Genomic DNA, 20567 nt, shown 5'->3' on the forward strand with positions numbered 1-20567 from the left:
CAGGAGTATATGCCCACATGAGTCTCCTTCCTGGTTTATTTTAATATTTTCAGTACTAGCTTTCAGTACCTGGATATATTATCCAGAAATAACACTTCTGAGTTTTATCTTCACTCACACATACTCAAGGTGCAAATACATTTTGTACACAAACAGAATACTTAAGAGTACAACTGAGAATTTAACTTTTTATGGAATGTAATAAAACATAAAACAGTATCGTTCACTTTCTACAAAGCAGACAAGATAATGAGGCGAAAATCACAAAGCTTCTTCCCTTTTATAATTCATAATTCTGTCTGGAACTCTGCCTCTCCCTTTCAGCAGCATTTTGTCAGGGAAGACATGAACTGTGCCAAAGGCCTGGCTGTCCGGAGCTGTTTCAATAACTCCTTCAAGGTTGACATGGTGCACGCCGAAAGGATCTTCAGAGTAGCCACCGTCATGTGTGTGACCAGCAAGGAAACACACCACACACTTGTGAGACCATATGATTGACAGAGCATCCACGTAGTTCCAAGCCAGGCACACGCTGTCAGAGGCCTCTGGGTAAATAGGAAGATGGCCTGTTAAGGAAAAATTAGGAGCAAATTAAATCTTTTTCCATCAAGAAAAAAGACCAAAAGCTAGAATTCAGGAAACCAAACCTAAACACATGCAGACCAAGGTGACAATGCGCTTTGTAGTCTTTGTAGACACTTGGGAAGTGGCAGGAGGAGGGTCATGATTTCAAGACCAGCCTGAGCTATGGAGCAGGCAATCTATAGCCACATCTTTGATAAACAGAATAGACAGATGGGTAGATGGTTCAAATATAAGGTAGAAGATATATTTGTATAGGAAAATGATCTCTGAGGCTTACACAATCCCAAAGGCATCCTGTGCAGGGGATCTGTAAAGGCCCAGGAGTCAGCCAGATTCTATGCCAGGATCCAATCTCACTGATTTCCATATATAGGAATGTTACATATAAAGAAAAATGCAGCTAAAGAACAGCTTAGGAGATGCCCAGGGGTTGTGCTATATAAAAATGTCACTGAACAAACACAGTCCAGGAGACGTTAAAGACCCTGTGGAGATCAAAGCTGCCAGATCCAACTTGTAGCTGAGAAAACCGATTAACGCGGGGGAGGTGGACCTTGGGCCCTAGGAGCTACGTGGGCACAGAAGCAGGACTCGGAACTGCAGTGCCACCGTATCTGACAGCTTAAGACAGTGCACTGGGCCAGAGCTCGCCTGTCTTGCTCCTTCCCAGTCACTGAGCTCGGCTCTGCTCTGCTACTGTTTGTTTGCATCCCTACATTTAAACAAGTTCCACTTAATGCCTACTTGTTTATAAGCAAGTAAGAAAGGGACTGGGTAACAGACCCCTGGCAGGGCATGTGCCCAAGCACTTGTGCGCACCCTTCCCTCCTTCCCCTTCTCTGACCCGAGTGTTCTAAGGCTAAGAGAAGCTACACGGACAGTCAAATGGCAGCAGACACACCTCTGTTCAATCGAAGGATTTCCATTCATGATTTCATGTGTGTGAGAAAAGTGCAGTTCACAGGCTTTGTTTGTCAATGCTCACAAGGTTCCTAAAACCAAGAGGCAGATGGCATCCCAGCATCACGTGGGAGCAGGCACACCTTCCAAACTGCCCGTTATCTCCAATGGCAGTGTGTCCCAAAACTGATTCCTAAAAGAAAACTAGTTCCTGTGGAACTGTGGGACTGGCAGAGAACTGCAAGTGTAACTGTTACATCCCACACCAGCTCTGCCTCAGCTGGGCAGCAGTGATCCAGCCATGGTAATTTCACTGCCAGCCAGGGCTGCTAAGGCTAAGACTTGGTGGATACTTCGATTCATAGTTGGGAAAAGTCCACTTTGAACCCTACAAGGGAAACTCAGAGACACTAACAGATGGCAAGATGTTTTGTCTATTTTACAATTCTTTCCTGACTCATTTTTAAATGCTAAGATTTAGGTTTCAAAGAAAAGTAGTCAGTGGGGCTGAAGAGATGGCTCAGCAATTAAGAGCACTGGCTGCTCTTCCAGAGGACCAGGATCCAATTCCCAGCAGCCACATGTTAGCTCACAACTGTCTGCAATTACAGAAGAGACCTGCCTGACACCCTCTTCTGGCCTCCTCGGGGTACTGCAAGCACACAGTATACGAAGATATATTCAGGCAAACATTCATACACCAATACAGTTAGTTATTTTATAATCTCAAAAAGGTATAAGTATCTGTTTTACAGAAAGAAGATATCAAAACACAAATATTACTGTTCTTTCATGGATTAACTTCCCAATTTCTAAAATGCCCGTGTAACCAAAGGAACGGTTTGCATACTTACTCACAATCACCACCTTCTCCTGGTTCGTGTCAGAGAATGTAAGAACTTCATTCAGCCAGTTCAGCTGTTCTTGGCTGAATCCTCCGTTAAACTGGACATACTGGGGCTCAGAAAGTCCTGAACGAATTCAGCAAGTTAGACCTGTTGCATGTCATTCTCTCCCTCATCTGGGCATTCAAGTTTAGCTAATGCAAGGATACACTTTCTTTGGGGAGCAACATCTTAAGAATGTAGAGCAATATACAAATACAGCGATGTAAATCCTAGTCTCTACTTACTGCGTACTTCACTCGCTTTCCACTATGCTCCAAACACAACCTCCTTCCTGTCCTCCGAGGCCTACTCCATATCCTTGTCCCTGTTACCTTCACCCCAGTCGGGCCTGTGCTGTGACACTTGGGAGTATTTGCATCTGTTTCCTGTGCCTGCCAGCTCCCTACCCAACTCTTTCTAAGTGTAGCTCCTGTCACCTGGACAACGGCTTGCATTCTTGTGTCCTTGGAGTGCTTCTGTCTGCACTAATCTAAAATAGCACCACTAGCCCTTTGCTGTAACACCACACTCTATTTTCTCATTGCAGCTATCATCGAGGGGAGAATCTGGCTTTTGTCTCATTTTCTGCTATGGTATGGATGTGAAATGTTGCTAAGGCTCATTTGTTAAAGACCTGGTCACCAACTGTGGAATTACTGGGAGGTGAGAGCATCTTTTAGAGGTGAGAACTAGTGAGGGAAGTCAGGTCACGGAAGGATGCCCTCGATGGGGAGACCACCAGCTCAGCCCCCTTCCCCCACTTTGCTTGCAGGCTCTAACGTGTGGGCAGGTGGCTCTAGTGTGTATTCCATGTCACCATGTGCTCCTGTACCACAGTGCAGCCTGGCCAAGGGACTACAAACCGAACGCCTCCAAACCATAAGCCGAGACAGACCTTTCCCCCATGTAAGTTGATTATTTTAGGTAGTTAGTGACCAATGATGGAAAGCTAACAAATATATTTATTCTTATCTGCCCTACCCACCCACTGCTATGGTTCTCTCCATTAAAGAAAAAAGAATTACTAAGTGCTCAGTCCAGAATGTCTGCTAAATGTCTGAAGTCTGAATTACTTGTAATATGTTTATGAGACTTCAAGGTGCAAGAATCCTGACCCTGAACAATGACAATAAACTTTTACCTTAATCATCCATCTTCCTGCTGAATAAAAGGTAGCTGAAGAATTTAAAGACAAAGTATTAGATTCTCAGCTCAAAGCAATAATTCACCTTGGGGACTATTCAACTCCACATTTGGGTTGTGCTCCCTCAGCATCTTCATACACTGCTCATATTTTGGAGAAGATGGGTCTATGCCCAAGACACTCAGGTCATAAGAATCGAGTAAAATGAACCGGAACTTAGGGAATGGTACAAAGTGATAAGCGTAATAGTTCTCTGATGGCGTGGTCTCAGGATGCTGTGCAATCTGGTCTTCTAGAAACTTGCTGTTCAGTTTAGAGCTTGCTAAGTAGTCTCTGCTGAAGTTATAGAACTCATGGTTCCCCCACGTGTGGTGAACTGGAACTTTAAGCATCTGAAATGTGTTCATGACAAGTTCTAGAGACTTTTCTGATACTTTATACTGTGCATTGTAGCCATCGATGATGTCTCCAAGCTGCAGGACACAACAGGGCATGCTGCTTTCTTTATTCCAGTCTTCGATGGCACCCTGTAAGTGAATAAGACTGTGTCGGTAGTACCTCCGCCGGCTTCTTTGATAATTGTATCCATCTTCTAAATCTGCGTATTGAATATCTGCTATAACTCCGAAGGAAAACAGTGGCTCTGAAGCATCAGCCGGGGAACTGGGCACCAGCTTATCAGCCATAACCTCCAAGCAGACTTCTAAATAAGCTAAGGAGAGGGAAAAGAGACCCACGTTAAAATACTACAGCCTTCCAGTGGACAGAAGAAAATGACAAAAAGGTTAATCCACTAGACAGCAAGACAGACAGACAAGTGTGAAGGCACTGAGGTCTTAGCTCTGAAATGTTTCAGTTCTCATCCGTAAAGATGATAACCTCTCTCACTCAGAAGACTAACCATTTACAAGAGGGCACTACCAAACTGAACATCAGGAATTCCAACCACAATGGCCAAATTCAAATCTGGAAACATTTCTTACTTTGCACCCATTTTAAACATTGGGGATTTGTCAGTTGCTATGTATACAAATGCTAAATTCAAGAGCTGGCTGCCACCCAGACAAGTGCATCCTCACATACACCAGCCCTTGCTGTGTAAACCTTGCTCCCCGCTTTAAAGCTATTGGTTAATAAAAGGCTTGAGCCTGAGACTGGGTAGTAGAGAGAGAAATGTGGGACCTGAGAATTGAGTGAGGGGTCTCAGGAGAGACCATGGGGGCTGGGGGGAGTAGGAAGGAGAGAACTGATGGAGGAAGGAGGTCACCATGAGGCCAAAAGCAGCTTGTCCTGAGGACACACATGGAACAGAGCCAGCCCAGTGAGACTGAACGGTAAGTAGCACGGGGCCTATGGTTTGGATAAAGGTGAGAATACTCAGAGCCTGCCCAGTCTAGGCTTACAGCTGGGAAATAAAATAACAGGTTTTTATGTCTTCTACACGGGCTAGCTTGAAACAAGTATTTCATTTACATAAAACCGCACCCATCCCACAGCACCGTCACACTCACTCAGCCACCTACTTCCCACAGCAGAGCCCACTCTGGGATGCTCCGGCAGGCCAAGGCTTTTTTCTTTGCTGATGAGCAGCCTGCAGAAAGAAGTCTTTCCCTTTAGTATCTGAGGGAAGACAGCAATGATCTGAAAAGAAGGTAGTTTAATGACAAAAGTCCCCAGAGGCTTGGGAGTTTGGTGTCCCGCCCCAGTCGGTGGCATTTATGGGTAGGTGCAGCCTTGTTGGATTAAGTGAGCCACTGAGGGCAGGCTTTCATTGTTTAAAGCCCCGCCCCCGAGCTACTTCCAGTCCACCCTCTGCTTCATCCTGCCGTTGACCACGCCCTCCCTCGGCTCCCTGTGGTGCCATCATGCCTGCCTGATACAGCAGACTCACAGAGCGGGGGTGGGGGGCTACTGTTGGAGACAGGGTCTCTCTATGTAGCCCTGGCTATCCTAGTACTCCCAGTGTAGATCAGGTTAGCCTAGAACTCACAGAGATCCACCTGCCTCTGCTTCCCAAAAGTATGTGTTACCTCACCTGGATATAAAAGATTCTTATCCCTCTGAACTCTACGGCAAAATAAACTCTACCTTCAGTTACTTTTGGTCATTGTTTTTTTAAATCACAATAGAAACGTAACTAATATAAAGAAGAATAATTCAAAAATTCAAAAAAGCCCAGTATATGGGCTGAAGAGATGCCCAGAGGTCGAAAGAGCTTCCTCTAGGGTGCCTGAATTCCCAGTACCCAGGTCAGAAAGCTCACAACCACCTGTAATTGCATCTACAAACACAGGGACCTGATATCCCCTTTGTGCTTCCTAGGGCTCTCAAACAGATGGGTGTGTACTCACACAGAAATATATAAATGAAAACTACAAATGCTATGACATCACTGCACCCACTGTCCTTTCTATGAGCAGGTGAATTCTAATTTGAACCGGTTCTCCTAATCTTAGAACCAGGCCCCAGATTCTGAGCCAGAACAGAAAACACAATCTTTTCATCCCACACGTAATCTCCACTTAAACTCTAGAAAGTATCTCATTAGGTTATTTATAAACAGAATTTGTAATGCTAAAAGAACCAAGAATACTAAGGATTATGACAAACATAAAAGGCCAAGGTGCTAAATTACAAACTATTCTTATTATGAAAAAAAAAAAAAAACAAACCAAACCAACCAAACAACCAAACAACCAAAAACAAAAAACAAAAAAACCTCTGTAGTTCTATCTGAATTGACCAAAATCTAGCTGTTGCTAAAAATTCCTGACTTTCTAAAATCCTTCCGACTCCTGGTCACTAACCACCTGCTCTGCCTAACCAAGTTCCTACTTTAAATCTCTAAAGAAACATGAAATCGCAGTCTAAGCTTCTAAGCTACTCCTAACAGAAAGGCTCCAACTCCATATTCCGCACAGGGGCCAGGCTCCAGCTAGACATGAGAATGGGGGCTCTCCTCACTCTGACACTGCTGTCACTGGATGGGTCACTGGGTACAGGTTGCTGCCTGCCAAACCTGATGAACCGAGTTCAATTTCTAAGACCCACATGGTGGGAACAGTAAACTCCAGCCCTCAAACGGTCCTCTGATCTCCACATATGCACTGTGTCACACATGTATCCTGTACATAATTATTTTCCTTAACGTTTTTAAAAAGTGTTTAAATTTGTTCTCTTCTTCCAGTCTCCACTTGAAAACCCTACCAGACACTGTGTCTAAATATTTGTGATGGGACAGTATTTTCCTAACCTTCCTGTGAGCAAAAGACACTCTTACTGGTGAGGTGGAAAACTCAAGATAAAATTACAAGAAAAACAAACTTCATCAAAGTCAGCTGAAAATACTTGATCTAATTAGTTTCCGATACTTGAGATTTCAAGTGCAGACGAATGGGATTAAAGCGAAGGCCAGACAGCAAGGTCTCCAGCGACCCAAAGCTCAAGACAAAACTGTCCCGAGAATGCCCTCCAGGCTGTGGCACATGAGCCTGCTTAGATATTAAACTCAGAACCCTTAGGTGATCTCTTAGAGAAGGTTCAGTCCCAGTGATCTTCTCTTCTCTTCTCTTCTCTTCTCTTCTCTTCTCTTCTCTTCTCTTCTCTTCTCTTCAGAAAGCAGTTGTTACCTCTGCTCTCTAACAGTCATTTCCCCTTGATTGTGTAGCCACACCCCACTTTCTTTCAGGCCAATTTCCCTTCTGAGTTCATGGTTTGTGACTGATCACCTAGGGTTAGGTACACAGCCCAAGCTGGGTCAACAAACTTCAGCTTAGCAACATCGGCCAGGAGCCTGCGCACGGCTGTGGAAGCTAGTCCTGAAAGCTACAGGGGAAGTGACTACGGCAACACTGTCCTGTCCCGACTCCATTTTCTCTGCTTAGGCATTCCTCAGCCCAGACCCCCTCAACAGGCACAGCTATATTGGCAACAGATTTTCCACGACCCTGACCATGGTCCAAATGTATTAACCAAAATAATTAATGTTTGTACAAAGTAAAGATAAACTTAAATAACCAATAAAGCTATAAATCAAAATAAGTTGTCATGCTGTGATGTGGCTGGAACAACTATGCTTTGCTGAAACACATGTTGCCAGGTTACCCTGACCCTCATCCAAGATTGATGTAACTGGAGTCTGTGTGGTCTTTTACCTTTAAAAATGCTGCACTCCCGAGCTTTTGTTTAAGAGTTTTCCTGAGGCGCTAGCCCACTCTTGGTCACGGCCAAAAGTTAAAGACTCTAATTTGGCCTAATATGCATGGTGGGCTATAACTTTTTCATCAATCCTATGACACAACCCGAGTTTCTAGGGGGAAATTAGCAGAGATGAATCTAACGTAGAAGGAAGCAAATGTGAATGATGCAAGAGTCCTGGAAACTACCGAATGCCTGCACCCACTGGTCCCCACTACAGCTACCATAGTCATTCACTGCACCCCTGCTCTGTGAGTCTGCTCTACCAGGCAGGCATGGTGGCACCACAGGAAACCGAGGGAGAACAAGGTCAACATCAGTATGAAGCAGAGTGGCCTGGAAGTAGCTCGGTGCTTTAAACAATGAAAGCCTTAACGTGTAATGTAGGCAGCGGGGATTGTACTTCCTGAATCCCTCCGCCATCTTCTACAGACCCACCTCCTCTAACCAGCTACTCTGAGTTCTACAGCCTTGGCTAAGAGCAGCCTCTCTCCTCAGCTGACATGAGCTGACTGGCAGAAGAGCAGAGCATGGAGCATGGGGGAACTATACATTCTCTCAGTGTAATTCCTTGTATCCACGCTACCTTCTCAAGGGCTCTATAGAATCAGGCTTAAAGCCCCAACACCTGACAGTCCCCTCACCCCTCATATAGATCCATTTCCTTCTACCAACTTCTGCCTCCTGGTTTTACCAGTAGATCTGGTGCCAATAGAAAGTTCAGACTTCAGTGACAATGATGATGGCATTTGCAAAAATCTCTTTTATGTCTTCAGATATTTCTCCTTGTATAAGACACAAATCAAGCTGGGCAGTGGTGGTGCACACCTTTAGTCCCAGCACTTGGGGGGGGAGCAGAGGCAGGCGGATTTCTGAGTTCAAGGACACTCTGGTCTACAGAGTGAGTTCCAGGGCAGCCAGGGCTACACAGAGAAACCCTGTCTCGAAAAACCAAACCAAACCAAACCAAAAATACCAAAACAAAACAAAACAAAAAGAATGGATCAATGCCCAGTTCATCTCTATCGGCGTTAGAGTATCACCCTGCACCTGCTGGTGTGATAGAATGGGAAGAAGGGGATGGGGATAAGGGGCAGGTATAGTCCACACACCACTAATGTGATCAAGAACACTTTTACTAGGTAACAAGGAATGTGTGAAGGCCCGAGAATCTCTCTCTTACCATTAGGAGGGTCTCTGCTCCACCTCACTTTGGTCTGTTATGGGAAAGTTAAGAGTCCAGAAGGAGCCGGGTGTGGTGGCGCACACCTTTAATCCCAGCACTCGGGAGGCAGAGGCCAGCCTGGTCTACAAAGTGAGTTCCAGGTCAGCCAGAGCTATACAGAGAAACCCTGTCTCAAAAAACCAAAAAAAAAAAAAAAAAAAAAAAAAAAAAAAAAAAAAAAAAAGAAAGAGTCCAGAAGGATGAACCAGGGTATATTTAGGGACAAATGGCTAGGATCACAATGGGTAAGGCTGGGCAAAGAGAACTACGTTTGCAGAGAAATTACTCAGGCTAGTTCCAGGCTGAACTTTACAGTTCAGGGAAATAGACAAAAAGGAACTTGGAGAAGCCAGCCCTAGAGGACAGAGGCCAGGAACTCATATTAATCTCCAGCAGCGAAATGAAGAATAAGCAACCAACTGACAGGGACTTTTCCAAAATACCCATCTCCATAAAATAACACACACACACACACAGAGAGAGAGAGAGAGAGAGAGAGAGAGAGAGAGAGAAATATTTCACAATGTTAGGGTTAATAAGAGGAAGTGTGAGGCCTGCTCGGGATTAGGCCCAGGAGTCCGGTCCTGTGATGAAGCAAGCATGTGTCAGGAAGTTCACAAAACTGCCAGGTTAGCCTGTCCCACTTGAGGCAGCCTAAACTCACATCCAGCACAGAACTTAGGGAGCCTCGTCAACTAATGCTAGAATAAGCATCATACAGTGCAATGTGTGCCCATCGCTCTCAGGAGAGGTCCCTGAAGAAAACCTATCTGATACCTTGGTGGCTTCTGTTAATAATAGAAGCTCCAGACTTACACTATACAACATGCTACCCTTGCAAGGGCTCTATAAAATCAGGATTAAAGGTGTTACTAGCAATTCACTCAATATTTGGTTACAATTAAAATTTAGTATTTTATCCAATAGATAAACTATTGCAGGATATTTGATCATACTATGAACGCCAAGATTGTGTTATTTACTGGAAAAACTTGTTTTTAGCTGTGGTTTGGCTCAGCCTTAGTACACACCTTTAATTCAACAGCTTACTATGTGAATACCGTAAACAGGATTAAATAAAGTCAACCATAGGTCAAGAGGCAGAGCAAGCAACCAGTTGACAGAAGTAAATATAGGATTATTAAGAAAAAAAAAAAACCATAGAGAGTAAGGGGAAGTCAGGAGGCTGGATACAGAGATACACAGGAAGTAGAAGGAAAGGACATTCAGTTTCAAGGAGGCTAGAGAGTGGGGCATTCCTGCTGGGACAACTGGCTGAGGAAGAAGGTCAGCTGGAAGGTCAACACACATATCGGCACACGTGTGCACACAAAATAAATCTTTCTCTGCCTCTCTGAGCTAGCAGGCTTTCACCCCAGCATCTGACTCCAGTCTTCATTGGTAAAAATCCAATGATTAAGATTTTGTTAAAATAAATAAATAAAATAAAATAAAATAAAATGAACAATACAAAAAAGTTGTAAGGCACTTTACTAGACAAAGAAAATGTGCATAGAGCTAGTAGTAAAATCTTAGGCTAATAGAATCTAATAGATGGATTGAATCTAATAGATGGGTTAAATACAACACCAAACCCAATTTTAATCTGCCATGTGCGTTTGATCATGTACTGTACAGCTGAGTACAGGACAGAGATTTTGCCCTAGACAAAATAGAAGGGGAACAAAACTTTTGCTGAGACTTCTTCAGGAAGGAAACTTAAGTTTTCTTGTTGACAGACATCGATTTGAAAGGCTGAATAGAAATCTAAGACCTCTTCTAGCTCCTCTCTCAAGAAGCCACACCCACGCATGCCCTTGTGGCTCTCCCTCCCCTAAGCATCTCTTTCCGATAAACTCTCACTCTTGCATCTGTAAAAGCTTGTCATAAACTCCAAATGTGTCATACTGATTCATCCTGAAACTCCTTTCAGCACCCGAGAATCCCAGCTTGCGCCAAGCAGAGGATTCTGCAATGAGTGCCTGAGACTGCATGAGGCCGGGCTCCTGCCCCACTCGGTCTGCCATCTTACCTGGCAGCTTCGAGAGGACAGTTGCTGTCACAGCACTGTTTCAAGAGCACCCCATGATAAGATCTCCTGTGCCTTCAAAGCATGAGAAGACCTGAAAGCTCTAAGCTCTTTGCAGACAACAGAGAAAAATCCTTACCTTCCTAAAACCCAAAGCTAAGCCTCACTTACAGACTCATCAGTGGCTGGGGCCTGACTTTCTGTTCTGCTTGGCTTCACTGTTTTTCTTTTAGGCACTGTTGGCAGAATACATACTCTATGGCTAAAGCTTTACACTATTGCCTTTTTTTGGTTGGTTGTTTCTTTTTTTTTTTTTCTTTTTTCTTTTTTTTTTTTTTGGTTTTTCGAGACAGGTTTCTGTATAGCCCGGGCTGTCCTGGAACTCACTTTGTAAACCAGGCTGGCCTCGAACTCAGAAAGCCGCCTGCCTCTGCCTCCCGAGTGCTGGGAATTTTTTTTTTTTTTTAAACCTACCTAACTATTAAAACCTTTCTTGTGGGCTGGGGAGATGGCTCAGCAGTTAGGTGTGTTTGCTGCTCTCTCATGAAACAGAGTTCAGACCCCAGCACACATAGTGGGTGGCTCACAACTACTTGTGACTCCACCTCCAAGGGACCCAAAGCCCTCTGCTGGCATCTGAGGGCAACACACACATATGCATACCCGTGCACACAAAATAAATCTTAAAAAGGGAAGGAAGGAAGGATGGATGGATCCATATCCTGGACCAATGGCTCAAAAATTAAGAGTGTTCTTACAAAGGATATGAGTTCAGTTTCCATCACCTATCTCAGGTGGTTCACAGCCACCTGTAGCTCCAACTCCAGGCGATCCATCACCTCTGGCCTTCTTAGGCACCTGCACTCTTATGTACACACACACTTTAAAACATCTTATTTAGAAAAACAAAAACAAAACAACAAATAATTCTTCTTGGAGTTGTTCTTTGTATTTTCTCACACTCTCAGTTTATAATCAGGTGTTTACTTCTTTAAATCCTACACCCAGAAGTTAAAATGACGACAGTCCCACTTACAAAGGCTAATGGCCCCTGATAGTCTGTTGAACAGCACAAAGAGAACCTGCGTCACAAATACAGTGCTGGGACTATACACCTGACAACTCAGATATGTATCCTCAATTCTCCAAGTACACACCACAATTGACTAACATCACAGGTCTTAGTTGCCATGTGATAAGAAAAGGCCTGGTCACTTTGGTGCTAATCTTAGGACCAGGCGTAACAATCTGCTGTTTGCTTCACTGCTTATGTGGTCTGATGTGGTGAGTGACTGCACCCTCTCCTACATTCCCACAGAACAGTGATCCGACAATCTCCAAACTCAGATTCTCGCACTTCTGTAAAAGTAACTTTTATTCTCCTTATTGTCTTGGAGGCCTAGTCCTGGAAGCTTCCAGCCTCCATATAGTCTAATCTAGGCCTAGAATGTTTTCAGCCTCTGAGACTTGCTCCTAAATAAGCTCACCCCTTCCTAGTTCTTTCTGTTCTCTGGCTGGCTGACTCTGGCTCAAACTCCTCTCTGAGCTAACTGATTCAGCCCGGCTTCTCTCTCTCAGATTCTCCCAAATTGCTCTGCTTGGCTCCTTCTCACCCTCTGGCTTGTTCATTCTTCACCCGTGTCTAGCTGGTTCTCTCTCTCTGCAACCTGTATCTGTACAACTGTCCCGGGAAAACTGCCTTCTCCCTCTCTTCCTCTGTGCTGCTCCCTTAAGTAGCTTCCTCTTCCTTTCCTCTCTCTTCTCTTGAGAGTTGGGCAGATCCTATTCTGTCAAATCTTTCTCTGATTCATCACTTTGTCTGCCATTCAATTAGACATTACTTTCAAACATGAGTGCTTTCTTCTACAAGCTAACTTTACCTTCATAATTCGGGATTACAGGTGTGCACTAAGGTCCGAGTCACACCACAACTAGAAACAGCACTTTTCAGTAACTAACACAATCTTGAGGTTCGTGGTGTGATCAAATAGTCTGCAACACATCCTACTTAGACGAGAGAGCTTGAGACAGTGGGTGGCTGGATAGGCAGGGAATGCATCCTTGTTCAGCAAACAGTGACAGGAAACAGATTTTCCACCACCATCAACTCTTAAGATAGAGGAAGGAATCAGTCTCAGAGGGAAAATGAGGAAGACATGAGAAGGAAAGGGAAGGCCCAGAGTCTGGTTGGAGTCTCTTGCCACCTGAGAATCAAAAATTTCCCTGATATTAATAATGTCTGCTATGAAGGTTGCCTACAAAGAAATGGCATTCCCTTTATGTAGATTTCAAATAAGAATGTTAAAATAGCAATAAACTATACTTAAGGGCCTAAGCACATATCACCTTGGAGTATGGTCCTATTCCTTTCCTAGACGTAAAGCTACAGTTTTCTGGAAATTTTACAAACAAAGACTATAAACTTTATTTGCACTAAACATGTCCCAAGGCCCTTGTGTAACCCTACCCAAGGTACCCCTGGAGCCAGCCTATAATCTATTACCCAGAAAAATGAGATTAAAAGAAAAAAGTTGTTTGACGATCTTTTAAGATGTACCTTCAGAAGCCACCCAAATTATATATACTGTTATAAAAACATTAAAGTGTGACTCCTGAAAAGCCCATGCTTTTGGGTGTGTACTCTCCTCCTAAGCATCTCTCTATTCATCTATGCTCTTCAATTTGTGTTAAAATCTTTTCATAAACTTCAACAATGATTTGTTTTATAAAAAAACAAAAAACAAAAACTTCTAGTAACTTTGAGTATAAATTTCATGAGATTGCTGATCAACCTGGCCGAGGCAAAACAAGAATCACTGAACTATATTACTTACGGTGTTAGAGAGCAGCCCGATAGATCAAAAAAGCCAAGCACGGAGAAGAACAGTATCATGCTCCAATGCAACAATCCCTGAAGCAATGCTGGGATCCCCTTGGAGTTTAAAAAAAAAAAAAGTGCTTTAATTAAAGGACGGATGTTGTTATACACAACACCACAGGGCGGGGTGGGGAGAGAGGGGCAAAGGTGAGAAAACAATGAGGTGGAGATCATTTGCTCAGCGCGTGCACTGCAAATAATAAACAAACAAAACGAATACGACTTAAAATTTCTCAAGGAACAACAACAAGAAAGTGTAGCTGTAGCCAACTAAGCAGTCCCAAATGAGGAAACCTTCAACACAGTTTAAAATCTGAGACAGGTTGGGTAGGTGGGAGACCTTTTAAAGAAATGAGCCACGGAGACTAAAAGAAGGATGGGTATGACGCAGCACACACCTTTGCAGTGCCTTCCTTATTAGCAGGCGGCTTGTATTACAGTTAGAAGCGCTGCCACTTTGGTCTTAAGTCATCTTACTATCCTAGACACTCAAAGTCTTATTTATTATTTCTTCCAAGTCATGGGTTATTATGGTTATTTCAAAAGTTATGGGATGACTTCTAATTTGGGGTCCGAGACCTCGCAGTTCCACCCGGCCGGTTTTTAGACCGGGCAGTAGGAAGGGATCCCCTAGTCCCTTGCAGCTGGGAGGAGCGAACCCGGCTAGAAGACCCAGGGCCACCTCGTCCCACTGCGATGTTTGTGTTTTCCAGCCGCCGCCAGGCCCAGGCCAGGATCCCAAGGAACCATCTCCCAAAGCTCGCCGCCCACAAGCAGCTCCACCCTTCTCCAATCCTGAGAACCACCTACCGCTATCAGCCGCCGGACCCGGGACTCCTCCACAACCAGAGGGCAAACAGCGTCACCAACGAGCCAAGAGGAAAGAGCGGCCTCCTTCGGCTTCCGGCAGAAGCGGAAGCTCGAGCGGAAATGGAGAGGTGGCCCAAAGGAGGCGCGGTCTCCTAAACTCATGGCAGCACTTGTACGCGCCGCAGTGGTGAGGTCGCAGTGTCGCCAGCTCTGGCGTCTGTTCCCTCGCGGCCATGGGCTCAGGGATGTGGCGGAGAGGCCGAGACCGGAGGAAGCGTGCTCCTGCCTGCGGAGCAGAGCCTTCAGCGCTGGGCCGCCACCGCCGGGGGCCGGTCCGGAGCCCAAGGGCGGTCAAGCCGGGTCTCACCGCCCGAAGCCTGGGGTGAGTGTCCGCATGGAGCCTTCTGGGCTCGGCGCTCTCTGCAGCTTTCCATCTCTGCACCCTGCAAGGTCACATCTCAGGAACTTCCTGGCGTGAAAGGGCCATGGAATCCCTTCCTTGCTTCCTGGTCAGCGATAGTTCCAACTTTGACAGAACTGTTTCCTGGTCCCAGCCTTTACAGAATTTGAGAACCTACTCTCCCTCCGCGCGGTTACAACTCGGGCTTTTGTTCCGGGGGGGGGGGGGGGGGAATCAGCTCTGGACTTTAAAGAGTACAGAGAAATAACACAATGTTAGTTTTCAGGAAGCCCCACTTTTAGGTTTCTTTTGATGTCATTTTGGAAGCCAGTTGGGTAACTTTCCCAGATGTATTTTTATCCTCAGTATCAGCATAAGCCGGTCATCAGTCACTTTTTTTGTTTGTTGAGATCAGGTGTCTTATATCTTAGATTGGCCTAGAACTCTATATGTAGCCAAGAATGACTGTTGAGCTTGATCCCCCTCCCAGGATGCTTAAGATTACAGGTGTGCATTGCCACACCCACTTTTATACAGTGCTTGGCGTGGAACCCATGGCCTTGGGACATGACAATCAAGCACTCAACCAATTAAGTGAGCTTCGCCCCCCCCCCCAGCCCTTAATTAGTTTGTAAATTAACTAGGGCATTTTTTTTTTCTTGGAAACGGGTGCTTTTGCAGTAGATTATAGCCATTACTTATCCCCAAATAACCTGAAGCATTCAGTGTATGCAACTGGTTTGTGTGTATGTACTTGCTGTGAAAATGAAGATAACAAATAGAGTTCTGTTAAGTGTTTGCATCTTACTTGTTTTATTGTTTGAATCTCTGCCCCAGTAGCCTGTTTCTTGGAAGTCTTTAGCTCTCACCTTTGCCATTGGAGGCTCTTTATTGGCTGGAATGAAGTACTTCAAGAAAGAAAAGATAGAAAGTAAGTGGTTACCCCCTGGAGTATTTTTTTTTTCTTTTTAATTATTGTACATGCGCGTGCATGCAGATGTGTGCACGCTACAGTGGGGGCCAGAGAACTATTTGGGAGTATTCTTCCATGGTGGGTTCCCAGGGTTGAGCTTGGGTAATCAGGCTTTTCTGTCAAGCACTTCTATCTACTTGGCTATTGGCCAACCCTGTCCTTAAACCTTTTGATTTAAAATAATTCAAGGATTTCCCTAGATACTGTTTTCCAGGTCAGAGGGCAGGGCAGGCAGGGGTCTGTGTGGGCCTGAAGAAATCTTGATTGTGGGATCTGAGAAGACTTCCTAGGGTTCAGGCATGTAGAGCGGTGTGGGTAGGTACTGCAAAGGAGTTGGGGTGGTAGCTTTGGGCAAGCCCAGGCTGTCTGTGGTGGAGGGGAAGCCAGGAAAGGCTATGAAATACCGTCGTGAAATGTTGAGGTTGATACTGTATTGCTTTTGCAATAAAAGCATCAATTCAGACCCATTCCTTGTTCCTGGTTGTCTCTTCAGCTTCTGCAGATTACAAATTTCTCAGGGCTCACCTGACTTTGCCAGCCTTGACAACTTTGAAAACCACAGGCCAGTTATTTAGTAAATTGTTCCTCAGCCTGTACTATCCTGATCTTCTCTCGGGACTTTGTTGAGGTCCTGCAGCCTTTGACAGAGTTGTCACAGAAATGATACCACATGTAGTGGGGTGCATCAAGATTTTTCCTTGTCCCATTATTGGTGATGTTGCATCATCTAAGACATCTAAGACATCTCAGCCTTCCCATATGAATTGTATGTTTTCTCGTGCATGCTTGTGTGTACTATTCTCATCGCTCTGGGTTTATTCACTTGCCATATATTCAGGGATTGTGATCTGTTCTCTTTCTTTTAATACTCAAAGTATCTCTCGGGAGCTTATGATAGTGGTTTTGTTTCTTTGTTTTTATTGTTAAGTTGGCACAACCTAGAGTCACGTGGGAAGAGTCTCTGAGGGATGTCTAGATCAGGCTGGCCTGTGGATATATGTTCGTGGCCTTGGGGATTCTTTTGATTGCCCTAACTGATGTGGGAAGATCCCGCCTGAAAGTGGCAGGCAGCCCTACTTCCTGGTTTGGGTCCTGTAGTTTCTAAGTGTAGGGAAAGCTTGCTAAAGACTATGCGTGCATAGGTTATTTCTCCTCTAGACTGCAGGTGTGATGTGGCTAGTGCTGCAAGCTCCTCCCACTGTGACTTCGTCACAGATGGGCCATTACCAGGAATTGTAAGCTAAAATAAACCCTTTCTCATCTAAGTTTCTTTTTGACAGAATATTTTATCACAGCATCAGAAATGAAACTAGAAGAGTTTGTTGTTGGTTTCAGTAGCCTTTGGGTTTTTCTTCTATCACTGGCCCTACTCGTGCTGTGTTTCAGCTTATTTCAGCATTTCTCACCAGGACCTCCGATTGCCTTAGCACTACAGAGAGCATTCCTGTCTTCTCCTGTCCACTGTCATCCCTGTTTGTTTGTTTGTTTAATTAATCTTTATAAAACTAAGGTCCCATCACTACTGCCTTTCCTTATGAAGCTGCCTCTGGCACACTCAGCCTCAAGGCTCTCTCCCCCACACTGAACAGCTGAGGACTGGATTGTTCTAGGTAAACACTTTTTTCCACTTAAATTACAGTGTTTGCATGTGTGATAGCATTCAGTTTTCTTCTTTTATGCTTATTTTTCTGAAATTTCTTCTGTATTTTATTTCTCACCCCACTCTACCCCACATACAACTGTTTCTAGTATTATGCTAACTATGTCAAATATTTTAGTGACTCTGGTTACAGTGACTTGTTTTGTTGGTGTATCTCTTTTAGAGCTGGAGAAACAACGGCATCGCAGCATTGGGAAGCCTTTACTAGGGGGGCCATTTTCCCTTACAACTCACAATGGAGAGCCCAAAACCGACAAGGACTACCTGGGTCAATGGGTATTGATTTATTTTGGCTTCACTCATTGCCCTGATATCTGTCCAGAAGAACTAGAAAAAATGATTGAAGTCGTGGAGGAGATAGGTAAGAGACCACTCATGATCTGCACTGCTGATTTACTAGTCCTGGTTTCATATTCTCTAGTGTCTGGTAATGTTTTCATTGTTCATGTTCCATGTTCAGCTTGCTCTGACTCTAGGGCCCTTGCTAGGGAGCCAAGAACAGCACTTAAAAAAACAGCATCGTGCTTCCGTCTCCTTTTACTGGAGCGTTCTCATTGTTTTTCCTCAGTGACACTGATGGTTAGATTAGGAAATCTGGAGTGGTCGATAATGTTTAATTAGTGTCAATTAAAAGCAATCTGAAGGGAGCATACCTCTTTATTCAGTCTTTATTGATACTGTACCTTGTCCTTGATATGGCAGGGGAAACTGCAGAGACTGGATTGCATTAGGAAGTTAGATGACAATGAGAGGTGGTCCTGAGTAACAGCATCTACTCATCAAAGCGTGTGCTAACACATCTGTCTGGCTCCTCCTCCACTCCAGATCATCTGATCTGACCTCTGTGTCCCCCTGACACTTTGCTGTAGAACTGTTTTCCCCAGGTATTGCCGGGTCTCTGTCTTTTCCCCTATGGTGACTATTGACTAATTGGACCTTTCTTTCAGACAGTATTCCATCCCTGCCAAATTTAACTCCACTTTTCATCACCATTGACCCAGAAAGGGACACCAAAGAAGCCATTGCGACTTATGTGAAAGGTGTGTTTTTCTGATAATTTACATACTCACTTCTTAACAGTTTGCAGTAGCAAACCATCCGAGACTTAACAGTGCTTCCTAAAGTAGACAGGTGGTATTGCCAGTTGTTTTGAAGGCTGATAAAACAGTGAGGCTCAGTCACAGCTTCAGTTTGTTGATACGCAAGAAGCAGGTTTCTCTATTTGTGGTGCTCCGGTTTTACTTGTATCACAGGAGCTAACGGCACTTGAGCCCCGTATGACCTAAGCTAAGTGGGGGTAAGGGTGTGTTGCTTCTCACTGTGTCTTGCCATGCTTTTTGTTTGAATGGAGAAACATACTTCAGGAGTGTATGCAGTGGGAAATTAAAGATGGATTTTGGAGCATAAACAAATTTTGACCTCAGGCTTTATGTTTTTGTTTGTTTATTTAATTACTTATTTATTGAGGGTGGGTTTAACTGTACTATTGGCTGTCCTGGAACTCACTGTAGACTAGGCTACCTTGAACTCACAGAGACCCACCTACCTGTCTCCAGACTGCTAGGATTAAAAGTGTGAACCAGTCTTCTCTTAGGCATTTTAAAAGACTTTCAAGATTATGTAAATTCTAAAAAACATAACAGCACATACATTCTATAACTGATTTACCCATAGCCATTAGGTTTTGTTTATCGTAACATGAATTTTCTTGCATACACCCTTTGAGCCTTTTTTTTCTTGTTTTTGCTGTTAATTTTTTTTAACCAGGCATGGTATACACACCTTTAATCTCAGCACTGGGGAGCTATGAGTTCTAGGCCAACCTGGTCTATACAGTTTTAATATAGCCAGGGCTACATAAAGAGACCTTGTCTTAAAAAAATCTCAGGAAAGAAAATGTTTTTTCATATAGTATGCTTTAATCATGTCTCCCTCCACCACCAATCCCTCCTAAGTCTTCCCTACCTATCCACGTCCAAACAAAACCGAATGCACTTTAAAACAACAGAAGGTCAAACAAAATAGCAAGAAGACAGAAAACATTCAAACAATGAAACAGAAGCTCAAAAAGAAGGTGGAGAACATTTTGTGTTGGCCACCAACTCCTAAGCGCGTGGCCCACTCTGGAGTGTGGCTGGTATTCCCATCACAGGAGAGAGCTGCTTTCCCTTTCCTAGCCTGTGTCAACTGCAGACAGCTGCTTGGCTAGGTGAGATGCTGTGTGCACTTCCCCTTCTCAGTGCTCAGCTTCAAACAGGCCCTGTGTGGGCTGTCACAGAGTCTGAGTTCATGTGTACACCAGTTCTGTTGTCTTCAGGAGTCACCTATCCCCGCTCTCACAGACTTCCCACCTCCTCTTCCGTTAGATCCCTGCGCCTTGAGAGGAGGGAAAGATGGAGACTTCCCGTTCCAGGCTGATTTCTCCCAAACCTCTCACTCCACTAAGCCATTGTACAGCCTCTTGAACTAACTTTCTTTCCATATGATGCAGTGAAAACCTGTAACTAAATCAGCTTAAAACATGACTTAAATATCTAAATTATATTTCTTCAGATCCCTATAATAATCACAAGAAGGTCCATCATATGTCATGGGCATGCAGAAAAGCATTTGGAGACTCAGGAACAAAGTGGCCTCAAAACTGCTTTATAATGACATTAGGGCTTTCATTTGTGCATGCTTCTTTGTAGTTGTTTTGGTTTTGAGTAAAGTCTATTATATGTCTTGTCTTATTCTTACTGTCTTGTTTTTATATTTAGAATTTTCTCCCAAATTGGTTGGTTTGACTGGCACAAAAGAAGAGATTGATGGAGTGGCCAGAGCATACAGGGTGTATTACAGCCCTGGCCCGAAGGATGAGGATGAAGACTACATAGTAA

General features: G+C 44.2%; 2 protein-coding genes across 4 annotated transcripts in view; one reads left to right on the forward strand and one right to left on the reverse strand.

The window, feature by feature from the left end:
• Nucleotides 1–14752, reverse strand: Adprm (ADP-ribose/CDP-alcohol diphosphatase, manganese dependent). 2 transcript variants are annotated; one of them, NM_025510.3, is made up of 5 exons: nucleotides 14656–14739; nucleotides 13802–13899; nucleotides 3602–4228; nucleotides 2340–2456; nucleotides 1–566 (listed from the first exon to the last, which is right to left on the reverse strand). In NM_025510.3, exons 3-5 carry the CDS (start codon nucleotides 4200–4202, stop codon nucleotides 262–264), a joined length of 1023 nt encoding a protein of 340 aa, NP_079786.2. In that variant the 5' UTR covers nucleotides 4203–4228; nucleotides 13802–13899; nucleotides 14656–14739; the 3' UTR covers nucleotides 1–261. The 2 variants fall into 2 exon arrangements, with proteins under 2 accessions (NP_079786.2, XP_006534003.1); XM_006533940.3 differs by lacking the exon at nucleotides 13802–13899 and having other exon boundaries at nucleotides 169–566; nucleotides 14656–14752.
• Sco1 (SCO1 cytochrome c oxidase assembly protein) overlaps nucleotides 14721–20567 on the forward strand; it is a 14845-nt gene continuing 8998 nt past the window's right edge. The window contains exons 1-5 of one of the 2 annotated variants that reach the window (XM_006533721.2): nucleotides 14721–15037; nucleotides 15893–15986; nucleotides 17852–18049; nucleotides 18636–18728; nucleotides 20448–20563. In XM_006533721.2, the coding sequence (XP_006533784.1) occupies nucleotides 15956–15986; nucleotides 17852–18049; nucleotides 18636–18728; nucleotides 20448–20563 (438 nt within the window). In that variant the 5' untranslated portion in view covers nucleotides 14721–15037; nucleotides 15893–15955. The remainder of the gene's footprint in view (nucleotides 15038–15892; nucleotides 15987–17851; nucleotides 18050–18635; nucleotides 18729–20447; nucleotides 20564–20567) is intronic. The other variant, NM_001040026.1, reaches the window with a different exon arrangement.

The sequence above is a fragment of the Mus musculus genome, chromosome 11, assembly GCF_000001635.26.
Source record: "Mus musculus strain C57BL/6J chromosome 11, GRCm38.p6 C57BL/6J".
In the NCBI taxonomy this organism is placed as follows: domain Eukaryota; kingdom Metazoa; phylum Chordata; class Mammalia; order Rodentia; family Muridae; genus Mus; species Mus musculus.

What these genes read in the sequence shown, in the direction of transcription:
- Adprm (NM_025510.3), bottom strand. Translation starts at nt 4,202, where the DNA reads ATGGCTGATAAGCTGGTGCCCAGTTCCCCGGCTGATGCTTCAGAGCCA. An exon ending in GGAGTTGAATAGTCCCCAAG is followed by an intron (nt 2,457 to 3,601) that starts GTGAATTATTGC and finishes GAATTCGTTCAG; the next exon opens with GACTTTCTGAGCCCCAGTAT. An exon ending in GGAGAAGGTGGTGATTGTGA is followed by an intron (nt 567 to 2,339) that starts GTAAGTATGCAA and finishes TTTCCTTAACAG; the next exon opens with GCCATCTTCCTATTTACCCA.